Source organism: Manacus vitellinus, unplaced genomic scaffold (assembly GCF_001715985.3).
Source record: "Manacus vitellinus isolate BGI_N305 unplaced genomic scaffold, ASM171598v3 scaffold_0_pilon, whole genome shotgun sequence".
Lineage (NCBI taxonomy): Eukaryota > Metazoa > Chordata > Aves > Passeriformes > Pipridae > Manacus > Manacus vitellinus.
Window position 1 is genome coordinate 6,842,538 of NW_021938789.1, and position 18,679 is coordinate 6,861,216.

Genomic DNA, 18,679 nt, shown 5'->3' on the forward strand with positions numbered 1-18,679 from the left:
TGGGAGTAGGCAGGTTCAGCCCTACCCTTCTCAAAGTACCAGACTTCCAGGAATTAGAGCCTGTGAGCTGCCAAGGAACAACCACAGCCTGCACTCACCTCTCTGTGGACTCATCTCTCTCCATCTATTTCTTATGCAAGATTTCTCTGCCCAAGTCCAGAACTTAGATTCACAAGAAGTCTGGTTAACTGTGCAGCTCTTTCATTCCCTGAAGGGTGGACCCCCCAAAAGCAGACTGATCTGGGAGTTGTGATTGCACAGCATAATTTTCAGCCTGTAGTTAATCATCAAACCTCCCTACACAATGCATGGGAAAGGTGGGTAACACAGGGCTAACACAGAGATCCCTAGAAACCACTCTAGGGAGCCACTCTATTGAACAAGTCACCTAGGCTAGTCACTAAGGTGCATCCACGAAAGAAATATGTATTGTGCCCCAGGTGGGGTGCAGGGAAATTACCTCCACATGGGAGGTCTTCCCAGGGAATGGGGGATGTGCCCTGAAACACAGCAATCTGAATCTTAGCTAAGTCTCTTACTACCTTAAGTCTGAATTTCTTTTTCTATTTCCAAAAGGATATATACACATCCTGCATATATGCATGCACATACAGACACACACACACATCTATATATACATTTTACTGTGCAACCCTTGTGCTATTATGAAGACTCTATATGAAAATGGAGACCTTGTAAGCAGTGAGAAACCATGAACACACATACCCAACCATTCCACATAAGAGACACTCCCATCCCTCACGGTGGCCCATTTCAGACACTAGTGCATGCTGTCAAAGAACAAGCCAAATGGAGACAAATGTCTGCTGTGGCATACCCCACTCACTTCCGAATTTCAGACTTCCCAAACCGATGAGTGCAATGAGAAGTCTCACATCTCGTGGACCTTGATGGATTTTTTTCTTGTGAATTTCTCTAATCCTTTTCTGAATATTTTTGTATGTTTAGCATCCAAAGTACCAACTGGCAATGCTGCATTGCACAAAAAAATCATAATTTGTTTTCTTTTAAACCTGCAGCATTACCAGAAAGAGTGCATAATCATTGCTTAGTCCTCTTATCAATAAATTTCATAACATGTTATTATTTAGCCAGTTTCTGCCTTTTCAGTTGTCTCTTTTATGAGTTTAAATTAGTTCAAGTCTATTAAATCCTTCAACATGACCCATGTCACACCCCTGGCCAATTCTGTTTTTCTTGCAACCATTCTAATTCCTCTGTAACTTTTTTGAGATAAGGAAGCAGAACTGTACACAGAATGGAAGATGCAGGTGTATGTATATGTATGTATATGCAGGTGTATGTGTATGTATATTGCGCTATCCACAGTCTTTTCAAACTCTCTGTCCTTCATAACTGAAGCTAATTTTGAGTCTCTTGTTCTAAAGTTTAGATTATTTTCTTCCTAACATATTTGCATATATCAGTACTGAATTTCAGCTGCCATTATCTTACCCTGCAACTCAGAACCATGGTTATCATTATCTTCTGCAGCTCTTTGCTGACAGATTTAGTTTGGACTACTGTGGTGTCATAAGCGAACTTTGTCACCATTCACCTTCCATTCCGACTCATTTATGAATATATTCAACAGATATACAGACATCAGAGTGACTGGCAATAATAATGTTATCTCATTACTGGTTTGTTTCTGCATTGCTTCAGCAACTGCCCCCAAAATGCTTTCTTAAAACAGCAAGAGGAGTTCAGTCTTCATGACTCATTCTTAATTTACAGAGACTCATAACAAGTGATAATTTATGCTAGTGCAGGACATGAAGCGAGGTGAAGAGAAATCATGAAAGTAATCCCCTATGGCAATGGAACAATCATGACCTGTTATGCAGCCTTTATTCATCATAGATAGGATTTGTCCCAAATTTGTTTAAAAAATAAAATATATGGTACTCGGAATTATACAGTTCTGGTTCCTCTCCAATGTCTGAGATGTATAAATGAAGATTTTTCTCTTCTCTGCCTATAAAGTTAGTTCTAATTAGTTTTTATGGGGTGTATTTCTGTTCAGTTTTCTGTGAATAGAAACTAATAGCTGGCCTCCAGTGCTGAGGATCTGCATCTGTTATCCTGATCCTTCCAGGACCATATTCCAGCATGGGGAATGCTCTGAAATATGCAACAGCATGGAAACTTTCATTCCCAAAGTTGGATGTCCATTTGGTGAAGTGCCATTACAATGGTATCCTTACTTGCTTGGGAAAACTTCGGCCATTTTTCCTGGAAGATGTTGAAAATGAGGTTCCAGATGCTCAACCTTTTTTGTCTTTTTTTTTTTCCCCCCTCCATGAAACTGTAAAGGGAACATGTTATTGAAAAAACGGCTTTTGTATGACCCCTCTTTTCTCAAAAAAAGAGTGAATTTCAAGGTATACCTATAGCAAAATTACCAGCTTAGACTTGCTATGCTCACACATTCAGGCAGCTTGGCTCACTAAGAAGAGAGTGACATTTAGGCTGGTAATTCTAAGCCAGTAATAATGAGTGGGAACCAAAGGTAGACATGAAAGGGCTTGTGTGAGCAAGTAGCAGTTAGTTATTACTGCCAAAATCCAAACCAGGTTCAATCACATTCAGAAAGGCATCTTTCTGATTAGGTGAGATTGCAAAAGCAATCTCCAAAAGCAGACATATCCATTACAAAAGGGGCAAGAAAGGGTCAGTGAAGAGAGGTGCAACCACTTGAAATGCTCACAAAGAGACGGTTTTACACTGAATTAAGGTCAGATGAAGTAGCAACAAATGAAAAATTGTACTGGAGCCTCATGCAAAAAGCATTCAGATACTAGGAGGATTATAATAATATAAATATCTCCAGAGACACTAAGTGAAATAAAATATCTATTAAGAAAAGTACATTCAAAGAGGTATACTGCAAATCATTACGAATATTCAATTTCAATCAAACTAAAAGGAAAGAGGGCACTCAGGGAACCTGGATTTGAATCTGAAAAGACAATTGGAAGGAAAGAAAAAGAATGAAAAAGAGAGAGATAATAAACTTGATCTTGTAAAAAATGCAGGGAATATTAAGTAAGCTTTTCACCTATGATATGAACAAAATCAGACAACGTGATTTGAAGCATCTTAATATCTCTCCCTCCCTCCACTTTTGCTGTTTATTCTGGGAACAAAGAGCTTTCTGTTCGCCTAGAGCTCTTCAGTACCATTTAGGAGACAACTAAGCATGGCCAAACAGTAGGAATGATAGTAGGAAAAGAGAGAGCAATGTGCAGCAACCAATTAACTGCTTCAATTTGTGGCAGATTGTGTTTAGTGTGGTGTCATTGAACAAACACTGTGAAGAGGAATAAGGTATAACAACAGCTTAGGAAAGAGGCAAGCCTGTTCATATCAGTAGGGACTAGGCAGATGAATATCATAACAATGCTATTGCAGCATACTAGTATTAAGTAAAAAAACTCCAACTTCAAAATCATTAGCAGTGTTTTGAAAGTTTTCACTGGAATTGTTAAAATCATGGATATTTTTCTAATCGGTTCATTGCATTTATTAAAATAGTTTGACAGAATTGTAACCCGTTTTCATGTACCTTGGATATGTGAAATATATATTCTACTCAGTAAAAAGTTTGATTTTCTTTAACTGACTGATAATTTTGATTAAGTTTATGAAGCATCTAACTGAAGGATTATTCTGCCTAAGAAGCAAATGTTTCCTGTGTTTTCTTCTCCGTTCTTAGTTTTATCACATCTTTAATCCTAAAGACATCTTTCAAGGAGAAGAAGAGGCTCAAGAACCACAAAGATATTCTACTACAAGCAAATACTATTTCTTAATTTCTGCTTAATTCCGGTTTTGGACATTCATAAACAAATGTAGTTGTACGTGAAGATCTGCTTAGTGATAACAGCAAAATAATCTGTGCTCAGCTTTTTAATAAATCTGTGAACAGTGTGGCTTTATCTGTACAGTCTTTTTCCCTGTAAAAAAAAATTGAAAATGTAGCCTACATCTTCTAAATGAGATCAAGTTCTTCAAAAACTGCTGGTAAGTCTATAGGAATATACATTCAGATACTGCAGAATGTTTGGTGCTGCATTTCTAGATATAATGAAACATCTATTTGCAGAAATAGATTTAAAACCAAAAAAGAGTTAATTTGTCAGCAAAGGGAGCCAAACTGATACCTTCAGATCTACTTCAGATCATATTTTCCAGAAAAACAGTGTGTGACCACTTCTGTATCACAGTTTATTTAGTTTATATGTTCAAAACTAAGATATTACACTGACATTTTAAGAAGAATAGAAAACATTTCCTGTACCACAAAAGGATTTTCTTATGTTATTTTACTTTGGATCAAGATAGTGTGTACCTTTTTCTTAAAGGTCCTGGGAGATAATGTCACTATGGACAGATGCCATATCCCCATGTCATATCAAAACACACACACACACACACACACACACGTGTATTTTACTTTGTAGCTCACATCCACTGAAATATTGACATTAGTAAGAATAAAGTCTTCCATCTAGGAACACTTCAGCCACTCTGGTACCTGAAGCACTGGAAAAATACAGTCAAGAAAAAATCTGCTTACACTGTAAGGGATTTCATTCTAGATGTTTAGTGTTTTCCTGCACAAATCAAGATGCAGGTTTAAAATTCAGGAGAGTTTAACCATTTTACATGGAGTATTTTCAGATGAAATGATGTATCATCAGAACAACTGCTGATGACGATCACATAAAGACTCTGGAACACTCAGTGGCCATTTTTCAGACATAAAAGCAATATTTCCTTCAGATTTCACAAATTTCCCAAACTGTTTTATAGGATTGATAATAATGAAAATATGCCTAGCTAAACTGAAGCACAGATCTACACCTGGACATCTCTTCTATAACTGCCGGTTTTAGTACACAGGACAGTCCTTTGCAGTTATGCAAATCTTAGGAAAATGGGTTTGTTTCATCTTCTGGGAACTTCTTTGTTTGATAGAGTAGTTTTCTGGCTTTTTTACAGAGAAACTGGGAATAGCTAGTCTTCCCTCCTTTTCTCCTTATCTCCCCAGTGAATTCTGAATAGTACCAAGAGAAGATGCCATGTGATTCATGGCTGATAATCACTGACTACATGATTTTGTCCAGGAAGCCCTGCACAGTTAAATCCAATATATAAGAAAAACAGCTAATATTATGGTTCCTGGTCCTCCTTTCCAAAGTCCTATTTTAATAATACACACTTGCTCTATTATTCTGCAGTGTGTAACTATATATAACATCCTACTTCTTTTTAATTCTTCAGATCTTTCATCCTATCTCATAACTGTCCAAATCATAGATATCAGCTACATAGTTAAAATATAGTCCAACCAAATAAATTTCATTCAGGGTCAACATAAGACTTACCAAGAAAGTATGTTTACTGAATGCTGCTATTCTTAAATAGCAATAGAAAGCAATAGAAAAATGAAAAATTCATATTCTGTCTTTATTATCAGTAAGTGAAACTATTAAGTTACTTCATTCTGTCTCTTCAAGTATGTCTAAATTCTTTTTATTCTAGTAAGCCTTTTCTCTACCTCCTCCCCCTCTTGTCTGCAATCTAAGAGTTTCTGATAGTCTCCTGATCGTCTTGGCAAGAGAGTAAGTATGACATATTACAAGACTTGCAGTGTGTGTTGCAGGATGAAAGACATATAGTGGAAAAGAGGCACAGCCTAGAAGTATCAGCAAGGCATTCAATAAAAACAGATTCTGCTTTTCATAGCAGATATTTTACAAGTATTGGATTGCAAGATGATGTGGAACTGGGATGAACATAACATAACCTAATTACATATTACTACCTGACTTTATGTTGCTCAGTTAGAAATGTTTCAATTTTTTCCTTGAATCCTTTTAGTTTGAGGAGTCTCATCTTTTCCCTTGAAAGACATGCTAATTTTTTGATTTATCCTTTTTAGGATTTATGTAGTGTTCTGTGACACTGAAGCAAGCTGATCAGAAGGCTTAAATCACAACAAAATGTAGATTTTTGTAGCTGAATATAATGAATATCTAAGAAAATATGCAGATATTTCCAACAGTTGGACCAAAAGCAATTCAGCTCTATTTAGAATAACATGGAGGAGTATTAAAACTTCTGGTTGCCTTAATCTGAGACTGATTTAAAGCCCTGCCTGAGACTGACACTTCACCAAATGACACAATCACATACTAATAGGTATTGTGTTTGTAGGAACAGTTCATGTCTTTCAGCATCTGCAGCTGTTCCTAAGAACTTGATGGGCTATATGGCTTTGGAAATCCATGTAAGCACAGCCTCAGCCTCTACATACAGTCTCAAGGGCATATAAAGGTTAAGGAAACCCACCATGAATTACTCCGGTGTATACTCTGTAGCTTCTTCTCACTGGTATGATGAAATTTGTGCCTGTCATTGCTCTTTGTTCCCATTAACTTGAATTCACTTTGCACTTCAAACATTTGAACTCCACTTCACCCCTTATTAACATTTTTGTCTTTGAAAAGTATTACAGAAGTCTCTCCATGTCCTTCCTAAGTTCTAATACAATTTAAACAAGAAATGATTGTGATCTAGCTTTAGACAATGCAGGATCTGTTGTAGGTCTATACCAAATATTTTTCCTTTACCTTGTCAAAGCTAATCAAGTAATGACCAAAACATGTGTTTTTCTGGATGAAATGCATGTGGTTTATCTTCTGTTTTCATTTTACTTGTACTCCATCTAAACTTCTCCTTGATCTCTCATCAGCTTGTCGGAATTCTTTATAGCTTGTGTTGTTACTGCGGTTGTGCAATATGAAACAAATGAAAAAAATTTCCTATGTAAAAAAGGTTTAAGAAGAGCACAGTAAAATTATGACAAGAGAAATTGTTCAGTGCTAGTGAACACACCCACTGAGATTTTGAAAGTGTTTTACAAAATCTGGTGTTTTAGTTTTCAAAATTTGCTGCATATTGGATTTTCTTGATATATGACTCTAGTCAGTGTGAGACTAGTATCTGGAAATGAACTAGTTGTATGAACAACTTCTTGGAAACTCATTAAATTGATTTATCAATGTAATTTTTTTTTCTAATCTTGTTATTATGATCCTAATAATTTTGATTTTTGTGAGTTAAGCTACAAAGCTGAAGCATTCACTAGTTCTCTGATACCAAAACTGATTCAGAGGAGTCCACCAAGACCTTTCTGAAAGCCTTCTGTAGGCTGACTTGGTCTGGCTTCTCTTGTTGATGGCTCTTATATAAACATATGGCTTTCTTGTGTTAGAGATTATGCAAAATAACATGAAAAATCTGTTGGACCTTCCTTTTCTTTGTAAGTCCTCACTGTAGTTTCTGTGAGCAGTCAGTATAGGGCACAGACATGTCCCACAGATTGTAACAGGAAAAAGGGGATTTCATGGCATCATTTCCCTCATGATATTGTGTGAACTGTGCAAAGTTGACAATCCCTTTCCTAATTTTAATTACAGAAGCATTAATTACCTGCATTGTAAGCACTAAGTAAGATAGTCACAACTTTTTAATTAATTTCTAACATTTCACAACTCCATTAGAAAAGCTTGCATATACAATTAGGTCAAATAAAACCACATAATATACTTGACTGAAATACAATAATTTGACCAAAGACACAAACCACTCCCCTGTTATGACCTGCATCTGTTAATACAAAGGGGCCCATAATGGCTGCAACTCAAATGCAGTAAACGATGAGAAATGCAGTGTATTAATTGACCAGGAAGATTATTGACATCCTTGGTAATCAGACTTACACTTGTATCAATTCTGGCTGACTCTTAAATCATAAGTTCTTGCTTCATTTCTGATACAGTGTTAATATTTAGCTTTGTTGAAACAGCCAATGTTGAATTGCACTTTTTGTATGGTGGGAAAGTATGAACAGTGTCTCCAAGTCAGAACACTGCAGCTTATATCATTAAAATTTCATGAGTAACAACTTCCCTTGGTTTTGTTTGAGATATGAAAAAGCAGCCCCTTACATTGTATTCCTTTGCTTAATTGCTGACAGTTTCTCTGGGGAGTGTCAGTAACATTTACTGTATATTTCCAACTTACTTTAATCACAAGGTCTTCTACTTGCTTTCAGAGATGGAAGAACTACAAAACCATCACACCAGAGACTGTAAGAGGAAGAAATCAATGGAAATCCAGTCTTTTAGGCTCTGCTGCTGTGATCATTAATCACTTTCTCTTACATTGGGAGAAAAAAAAATAGTTCTCAATTTAATTTTAGTACTGAATGCTAAAGAGGCATTAAAAATGCACTTACTTCTCTCTGTTGAATATGATGAATTCTTTTCTAACGGTTTCCAAGCACTGCTGCAGGTGTACATTCTTTAAAAAACAGCATGAATAGGTTGATTAAAAAAGATGGGGAATCATAGACAAAAATCACAACAACAGAAACGACGCTAAACAAAAATGCTTATGAATGAATACTATCAAGATGCATTTCAAAGACTCATCAAATTGGGCTGTGATAGCACAATCAATCTTTCATTCTTTTGGAAGAAGTTCCCCACAAAGAATTCCTGAGAATTTTTACATTTGATAGCTCTAGGAAGAACAACTTGCATGAGCATTCAAAATCATTGGGAGTACCAACATAATTTATAAAACCTCACTGAAACGAAAATTTAAGTCTGGAAATTATTATTAATCTTCTCAGTACTTTAGACTGTTCATACAATGTGTCTTTCTACATGGGACACGTTAGTCAAGACTGGAAGAGACAGCTTTAACACATCTATAAATAACAAGCCTTTTCACTGCATAGTTTTCATTTTTGGTACTAGCAGTGAATAAATATTCCTTGTATCTATTTGTCGATGTGTGTGAAGTGCATTTGCAACTGGCAACACTTTTTCATACTTTAAATGAGCATCTATCATAATCTTAAAAATAATCATAACTTAACATGTTACTATTTGACTAAAATAAATGGTTGCTTTTTGTTTTGCTTTGGAGATGGCTTGTAATATAAGTAAAATGACAGAGAGTCATTTTCAGAGGTCATTTTCAGTCAATTTTCAGAGGTAATAAAACTGAACTTAACTGAGTTTGCCTATTAAAGACTGCAGTTACAGTACCCAGCTTACCAGTGGGCAGGTTTCCTTAGCTCCATCTTTGGATTTGTTTTTGGCAAGTCGCTTTTTCTTTTTATGGAGAGGCTTGGACTCTAAAATCATTTCTTCAAGTTCAAATGTGGGATCACAATTCAGTCTTCCTTTCTGGTACAAAAGAATTCAAAGTTACTCTTTGAAGCATCATGGTGTTTTTTTAGTTTGCTTGGCAAGTGCTAATAGCATTGATAATGAACCAGATTCCCGACCACATCTGTAAAGTGAAAACTGTCTTTTTCAGGCCTGGAGCGATGCTTGAAGTTTAAATAAGGGAGGTAAGATAAAAATAATATTGTAAAACAAGTATAAAGAGTTAGATCCTCTTCCTATTTACATACAGATATATTCCTAGAGTGACTACAATTATGTTACCCCAGTGAGACAGATTAATTTGGCCCAGGGTCTTCATCAGAATATCAGTTAGTGCTGTAGAACATAAATGGCATCTGTAATAGTGCAGGAGGGAGGGGGAGCATCTCTAACACTTCACTTGTTGAAATCTGATTTTCTGAAGTATTACAGTGGATTCAGTTGCCTAGATCCTGTCCACGAGTGCAGAGGAAGGAGTAGGTCTTTTTTTAGTTAGTAGCATTTATATAAAAAAAATGGTTCACAGAATCGTAGAATACCAGGTCAGAAGGGATGTCAAGGATCATCTGATCAAACCTTTCTGGGCAAAACCACGGTCCATGGTCTGGACAAGATGGCACAGCAACCTGTCCAGCTGAATCTTAAAAGTGTCCAATTTTAGGGAAAACACCATTTTTAAGGGGATACTATTACAATGGCAGACTGTGGTCATTATGAAAAACTTTCTTCTTGTATCTAGTCAGAATCTCTCCAGGATTAGCTTGTACCCAATACCCCTTGTCTTTTCCATATAACTCCCTGTAAAAAGGGAGTCAGTCTCTGTCTTCTTTGTAGTCACCCTTTAAATACTGGGACATGGTGAAAAGGTCTCCCCTAAGCACTCTTTTCTCAAACCTCAACAAACCTAGTTCTCTCAGCCTTTCCTGTTATAGCCTGCTTCCCAATCTGATCATCTCTGTGGCCCTTCTCTAGACCCTCTCCAGCCTGTCCACATCTTTTTTGCATAGTGGGGACTTGTTAGTTGTGGCCTGACAAGTGCTGAGCAGAGTGGGATAATAACTTCTTTATGTCTGCTGGTGGTGCCCTTGTTGATGCAACTCAACATCCCGTTGACTTTCTTCGCCACAGCAGCAGAAGAACCCTGTTCACTCATACTGAGCTTGCTGTCCACCTGGACCTCCAGGTCCTTTGCCACAGAGCTGCTCCCCAGCTGGGTAGATCCCACCCTGTGCTACACCCCTGGACTGTGTTTTCCCAAGTGCAAGACCTGACACTTGTTCTTGTTGAACTTCATAAGGTTCTTAGCCCACCCTAGCACGGGTCTTCCTGCATGGTGGCTCTTCCAAAAGCATCCACTTTCCCACTCTGACATCATCAGTAAAATTCCTCAGGGTACACTTGATCCCATTATCCAGATCCCTTATTAAGATATTAAACAATGTTGGTCCCAGTATCGATTCCTGGGGGGCCCCACACATGACAGGCCTCCAGTTGGAGAAGGAGCTTTTTGCCACTTCTCTCTGAGTGCAGCCTGTCAGTCAGTTCCCCACCCACTGGTGGACTGCTTGTATATGCCATAACACACTGGTTTCTCCAGGAGGAAACCGTATCAAAGGCCTTGGAGAAATCCAGGTAGACAGTGACCACCACTTGCCGCAGCTCAACTGAGCAGGTTACATAGTCATTGTCATTTGTCAAGTACAATTTGTCCTTGATGAGTCCTTGTTGGTTTTTCCCAATCATGTGCTTCATTCTATTATGCTTTTTCTATTCTACCCAATCTATTATGCATTTTCTTACCCTTTACACACATTACTTAAATATTCTGGATTCTCCATAAAAAAAAAATGTTGTTAATATGTGATGCTTGAAACAAACCTTAAGATTCTTTGTTATATCAGGAAGTCCTTTTTTAAGCAGAGTGATTGGATAAACCATTTCTATATGGTCATTTTCTTCCTTGATTCTTCTCAGATTCTTGCTTAGTTCTTTTCAAGTTCTTGATTCTTTTAAATCTTTTTAACATAAAAGTTTACAGGAACATAATTTATGCTTAGAGTTGGGTTTTTTTGTGTTTGTTGTTGTTTTCTTTGTTTGGGTTGTTTGTTTGGTTTTGTGTTTTGTTTTTTAATTCTACCCATTAGTGCAGTAAAGTCATCTTGTGGCACCATTTGTGGTGAACTCTTTCTCTCCTATTTAGGGATAAGAGCCAGCATGCTATGACCAGAATATCTATGGTTCAGCTGAACCAAATACCTTTTTCAAACATCACAACTTGGTGTCCTATTTACTGGACCAGTGTTTTGCTACTCCTGTAATCAGAGTAACTTGAGTTCCTTTCTTTGCCTCATTCTCTCAAAGCACTTACAAAAAATTTGCAAACAATTTGAGTTGTGTGGTGGAAAATGTTAAAAGCAGCCTGTTTTCCTCTGAGACTTCTGAGAGTTCAATCACACCATTGTCACTGTCAAGGTGGAAGACCTAAAATAAGTCATCTATAAATGACAGATATTTTTAGTAACCAAAGACACTAAGAAGTAAAGTCACATCAGAAACTACTTGTATAACTTGTGGTGTGCTACAATGAAACATTTAATTTAGAAATCGCTCCATCATTTTTATTTCTAGCAAATTCTGTGTACTCAAAGTATAATACTGAGATATCTGATGGATGCCTTTCCCTGCATATTATCCAGCTGTCTTTAGTAAAATGTATTTTGTTTTTATTAATGGAGGTTTATAGCTTATTTATATTTAGCAATAAATGAATAAGTAATTCTTTAGGTTTCATCAGTATCAGTTCTCAGTGCTCAGTTTTCTGAGCATGTATAATTTTAAGATTTTTTTAGCACTTAAAAAGTACATCACTTTAATCCTGAAGCTTTAAAAATAAAAGCAAATTATATTTAAATAAACTTCTAACAATTTATGATTTCAAGCTGAATTGAAGAAACTAACTAAACCATAAAGAAACACATATCTTACTCAAGTGAGAGATATGTTTATGGAATCAAACTACACAGGAAGAAATTAAATGATGTGATACTGCTCTCACAGGCCTCCTGTGTGCCCTCTTGTCTGGAGGAGGCAAACTCCTGACACTAAGGGCAAGCTGTCAAAATTTATAAAACTTGCTAGTTTCAAAACTCTTCCCAGATCACAGCACATGTTGGCCCCAATTCAGCTTCTCACCAAAGCCAAGAAATATTTTGTTGAGTGGCCTCAATTAATAAGTGAAAGTTTGGCTAGTGCAACAGAGAAAAAGTTCCTGGAAAATGTGTGGCCAAACTTGGTCTCATGAAACAGTAAAGTTTGTGATAACAAGAAATGCTGTGCTAGAAAAGACACTTTGATTCTTACCTCACTGTTTTTCCTGACACACCTGACTGACCAGGTGGAACAAGCAATATCAGAGTGTACAGAAGTGTCTGGTAGAGCTTGTAATGGGACTTTCAGATTAATCTGGATAGATAAATGTAACATTTTACTCCTATTTCCTTTTAAGTGTAGAATATTATTTCACCTCAAATATTACAGATTTTCTGTCAGTTTTGTATATCCCTGCCAAAACATAAATAAGTTGAATCTAAATGAGAAAAGAATAGCTGTCTTCAGACACATGTCTAATGGTAGACAGTTGAAAGTATTTGAAGAGGATTTCCTCTTCTCTCAGACTCCATCATGGACCATTGTCAACATCAGCCATAGAGACAGGTCACTGTACTAACAGAGGAGTACCACACACATGGGTTGCACAATTTTTTCTGAAATGACATTTAAATTCACTTTTTTCACTGTGGTTAAGAAATCGGAAAACTTATCTATACTCTCTCAGAAATAAGATACTCTCAAAACAACCTAAATCCAGGTGTAAAGAAGGAACAAGCCACATGAGAACTGAGAAGTAAGGAGGTGGGGTCTGTGGCCAGGTGCAGACCATCCATCACACGCTTCTCGTGACTCAGTGTTGGGCAGGCTGGGTGTGAGCCAGCTGGATGTGGAAAATTTACAGTCCCTTTGTAAGGTAGTTACTGCAGCCCAGCTGCTGTACCTCACTGCTCAGGAGTCAGGCTGAGCAGGGTGGCACACATCACATTAGCTGGCTGTACACTCCTGGACCAAAGCTGCCTTGAGTCTGATCCTTAGGGCCAGAGTTAAGGAGGAGGATGTGATCCTATGAATTAATGCTTGAATGAGAGCAAGGAAAAGAGGGAGGAGATGTCTGGGGAAAGGAAAACACTGGAACAGTAACAGGAGCAGAGAACAGACTGGTCATAGGCAGGTTTCACTAGCCAGTTTTGCTGAAGCAAGTTTAAGTCCTCTCACTCAAAGTCCTAAGATGTGTGCCTATGCATGACTGGGTTTTGTAGAGTCTGGGACTCCCTTGGATCCCCACGTATTTTGTACCTTTGGGTACAGGGAATTGGATCCCTCTTTTAAAATACAGTGTTGTGAAATATCCCACATAAACTTTTAGATAGGAGCAGGAGGTCTAAATAATTTGTTGAGTTTTGCCAGAGGAGGAGGCAGTCCATACCTCTGATATCTCAGAGAGCAGCTCTAACTTGAAAAAAGGGAAAGAAAAAAGGCAGTCCCCATTCATCTTGTAGATCCACACCACCAAGAGAATGGTGTTGACTGCACTAGCTTGCAAAAGCATTGAGCTTTAAAGTGAAAGGAAGGAATTCCCCTACTGGTGAACATGTTTCTGGAGTGCCTATAAGAGGGGCCTGCCTTATTCTTCATCTGTTGTACTAGTTGCCTGCTGTATTCTGGTCTTTCCCCCAGTTCCCTGAGGTTTGGTTGACTGAAACAGGTACAGATGGCAATGTTTTTACAAAAAAAAAAAGAAAAAAAATTGATTTAGTCTCAATTTTGCTTTGTCTATAGCCAGATTGACTTATTCAGAAAAGACTGTATGGGTCTTGGCAAATGTATTTCAGTCTATATAATTTTTCATTTATTGAAGTGAATTTGTCACGTTAAAGTGATCTTTTATGATTAGTCTTGGGAATTCAGCCTTCCTTACACAAGCAGGCAGGCCCTGCTTGCCCACTCACAGCTTTCTTCTCCTGCAGGATGCTGCTTCTAGGGAAGGCTCTGGTCAGGTGCTAAGAAGCACAGTAAACACTGCCAGCACTGTCTTGGCAACCCACTTGGCTATCTTCGCTCCATTAGGCAATGCCCTCTTGCCCTCATCTTCTGAATGGCTGAATTGTGTCCACATCATGTTTAGCATGAGCTTTAATGTTTACCTGGATGAAGACAGCATCTAGCTATTCCCCCTTCCTTATCTTTACTTGCAGTTGCATAAAAAAAGAACAGAAAAAAACCTTAGTGTGCTACAAATGTATTGTTTGGAGAAGAATTATAGTGTAGTATGACTGAACAAAAGTGGAGAAGCATGTTAACATCAGAGTAATTTCTTTTTATTCATGGCCCTCAAATTCACTTAATTTGCAAATGATCAAAATGGAAATACCCAGAAAACAGGAACAAAGTGGAACCACAGTGAAAAAGAAACCACCAGCTTCCCTCACAGAATCTGAATGTTTTATTGTAAGAAACTGTCACAAAGGAAATAGGTCAGCCTTTTGGAACAGTATTTTTAAGTGAAAAAGTAGTAGCATACTGGGATGTTAAAAAGTTTTCCAAATGTTATCCAAATGCCTAACTTTCACAGTCACAACAGTCTTCTTGGTATTCTTTGTCTCAGAGTTAACTCTGACAGTCATTTGCTCTAACACTGAAATGCAAAGTCTGGAAAAAGTATTTTTTTATTTGAAAGGGAACAAAAAGCAGACCAAGGTAATTAGTTCTTGTTGTGATCTATTGAAATGGGACAAATTTTCCCTTAGCTGTGACTGAGTAAATGAAAGTAGAATCCAAAATAAATCACTGAAGAGTAATAAATACAAGCATAAGCAAGTAAAATGGCAGTGATAATTAAAGCTGTAATTTGCAAACGCTGATCACCTAGAATATCAACTTACATTAGGAACAAAGCCTGGAGTCACAGTTTTCTCTAGAACAGCATCCCAGTTGACATCAGCTAGGTATGGAGAGTTTTGGATGTCTGCAAGGCTTGAAAGACGGCACTCTGGGTCCTTAGTGAGGAGCTGTGATCAAGCACAAGGCATTTTCTAAGGGACTGGATGCCATATATTGTATGATATGTATTTTTGAGTAAGAAAATGGCTAGGGAATCTTCTAACAGATCATAGAAGTTCCAATTAAAAAAAATAAAAGTAATAACTCATAAGATATGAGTATAATTTAATTGCCAACAGATGGCTGTTGCAGGCATGAAGTTTGTAAATGTATTAGCAACAAAAGTCTGTTTACAGATGCATAAGAGTCCAAGCAAAATGAAACATCACAGTTCAATGCCATCCAACAATTTGTATTTTGTCTTTTATTTACTGGAAGATACAGTTACACTGATCATCCTGGCAGCAATTAAAATTATCCATCTCACTATCTACCAAAACTAAATTGCTCATTGCTGCAAAAGACATTGATCTTCTGTTACTCTATTCACGCATTCACCAATGTTTCCTGTTCAAGTATCAACACTGATGATCTGAAATACCTAAAAGAGACAGATGATCCTTGCAACGTGGCCAGACAATTAAAACAAATAAAAACCTGGGATTTTAGGAAAAAAACGATTTCCGGGGTCATGATGCATTCAGAAAGAGCTCTGTCTTGTAGCTTAGTGACATTTACAGCAAAGTAGATCGACTTTTGTTGTTGCAACTATAGCAACATGGGACAGCAAGAGATACAACCATTTTAGTTTCGAGTCTCCCTGTCTGGAAACTGCAGCAGAAGTTCAGAGGGCAGAGTGGTTCTTCCTTCCCTCTTCCACTTGTACAACCATGACTGGAGGGAATGGGGCCAGGGCACAGAGCAGGAATTATTGATCCTCAAAGTTTTGCTATCGCTAGTGAATAAGTTTTAAAATAAAAAAAATATATATATTAAATTTTTATTTCTTTGAAGCCATGAAAAGGCTGAGTCTAAGCCTAAGAATAATGCAGTTTCTGAAGAGAAAATACTGTACGAGTCACATTCAGAACAGCCTAGAAATAAGTCTTGCTCTCTTATCCTTGAAATTTTGATTGCCTAATGTGAGTGCTTGCCAGATACCTTTGCACTGTTGGAGGGGCTTCTGGAAGAGAAGAGAGGAAAGAATGTGTTTGTGCTTTCTTACCTTTTTCAGTAGTGCTATCATGCCCTTGCACCATGCAGATGAGTAGTGAACTCTTTCTATCTTGAACATGTTGAGTATCTCATCAATGGGGGTGGCTGAATGAATTTCATAGGGCCTCTGAGATAAAGTTAAATCAATATCAAGTCAATGAGAATGGATAAAAGAGCGTAGACAGTTCACATTTTCCTGAGCTTAGCATTAAGTTGGAAATATCAAACCCACAAAAACACCTTATAACAATTTCGAGGCTAATCCTTCTTTATGTGTGTTTTTCTTTGGTCATAATGAATGTAATTACTCATAGATGCATTTCCTCTGCAAGGTTTTCTCTCATAAAAGAAAGTATCTGTTCAAATGAGGTGGATGAACAATTTCATTCCTGGGGCATTCTATGTGAAATGTGAATTATTTAATATTTTTTACTGAGTAGTATATTGAGAAGCCAGAAAATGCTTACAAAAGTCTGTGTAAGAACCACAGTAAAAAAGAAGGCTCCAAATCCCAATCCTTCTCCTTTGCCCCTTTTTTAAAATCCAAAATTAACTCATTACATGTAATATGTTTGCAGGGCCTAAACTCTTCTTTAGGTGAAAAAAAGCCCTGGGCTTTGCTGTGCTTTGTTCATGAAGTTTCTGTGATTTATCTTTTATTAAATACAGCATTTGGAAATAAAAATACTATATATAAATTTATATTCTTGTTATTTTCTATGTACATACTTGTATTTGTAAAGCAAGTTGTTATAATTATACTTGATGTATTTTTGTAAACAAGGACAGACAGTGGTTTGTTTGTGAATTAAGTTGTACCCAGCAGGTGATAAATATATGATATGAGATCTGCAGCTAAATGCCATCATAGCAGCAGTGTGCAAACTGATGCATGATAATTCATAAACAACATAGAGTTACATTCTAATCCAATATCCTCAACAGCAAAGGGCAGATGCTCATTACCTTGACTAAGAACTGAGTCATTCGTTGATTTATGTTAGCATGTACTTATAGAAGATTATAATTTAGGAATATTTCTAGATGTTAGTTATCTAATCTTTAAGGAGTTGGAGCCACTCTTCATAAAGACCCAGGACATATTTTGGGAAGACTCATGCACATATTTAACTTTGAACATATGTATAAAACCAAGTCCATTCCAAGGCACTGGTATGTTCTAAAAATAAATTCAAGGATTGCTTACATTTCTTTGCTTATATTCACATTGTTTGCCTGTTGTCATTTATCAGGTCCATATGAATTCAACAGAACCTAAAGGCCTGCTCTAAATACACAATTTTCTTGAATCATGTCATTTGAAATAGTCTGTCGTGCTTTTCCCTACCTGTGGTAATGTTTCCATAAAACAGTTACTAAAAATGAAAGGTTAACATTCTGTCTGTCATACAGAAGCAACCTACTGCTGACTTAGACTTGACATAACAATGAGACCAACAGGATCACTGAGCCAGAATGCACAGCAATTGTTGAAAATGGTGATTAACTCTAAAAATAGCAACTATAAGGAATTATGACTCATGGAAAGTTTTTGTGTCAAGGATGTTTCTGCCCAGGCCTTTTTCCTCACAGAAGAATCCCTAAAATTTACTTTATTTTAAATATTATTAGCATTCTGCAGTCTTGATTTTTTGAGCTTTGAAGAGATTTTAAATATTGTTATTATTTAATTTGAACTGTAAATGGCCATTATAAGTTCGGTCTTTTGAGGTCCTTCTCACCTTTATCTCCCATACTTTTCACCTATTCACTCCACTTGAAGGTCATATCCCTTCTGTTCTATTTTGTGAAAGAGAAAAAATATCTGGTTTTCTTTTGTTCATGATGTTTTACCAAAGTTTGTTGTAAACTGTTCACATTGCAGTGAAAGTTAGAGTCTGTGAGTCCTACCTCCGACCTCATTCCTCCACTTTGTCTCTATTGAATGTATGGTATATATAGTTATTGCAATATTTTAGCATTTGTCTATAGCTCAGGAACAGACTGATGTCTCACTGTTTGCATTATAGAATTTAATTCCTTGGACTTGGAGAAAAGATCAATGTTTGATGCAAAGCTTTATTAATTTAATTTGGTTTTCTTGCTAGGTCTTTTATTAGCAACTGGGTAAGGAGAAAAATGCACCTACAACTTATGGAGAAATGCTAGCACTACTATGGGTAACCAAAAAATGGTCC

General features: G+C 37.0%; 1 protein-coding gene across 1 annotated transcript in view; it reads right to left on the reverse strand.

The window, feature by feature from the left end:
• The window catches only part of STK32B (serine/threonine kinase 32B), a 175,221-nt gene that overhangs the window by 12,718 nt on the left and 143,824 nt on the right, over positions 1-18,679 (reverse strand). Inside the window, exons 8-11 of the mRNA XM_008920905.3 lie at positions 16,492-16,608; positions 15,269-15,394; positions 9,162-9,293; positions 8,333-8,397 (exon numbers count right to left, since the gene is read on the reverse strand). Of these exons, the coding sequence (XP_008919153.3) occupies positions 8,333-8,397; positions 9,162-9,293; positions 15,269-15,394; positions 16,492-16,608 (440 nt within the window). The remainder of the gene's footprint in view (positions 1-8,332; positions 8,398-9,161; positions 9,294-15,268; positions 15,395-16,491; positions 16,609-18,679) is intronic.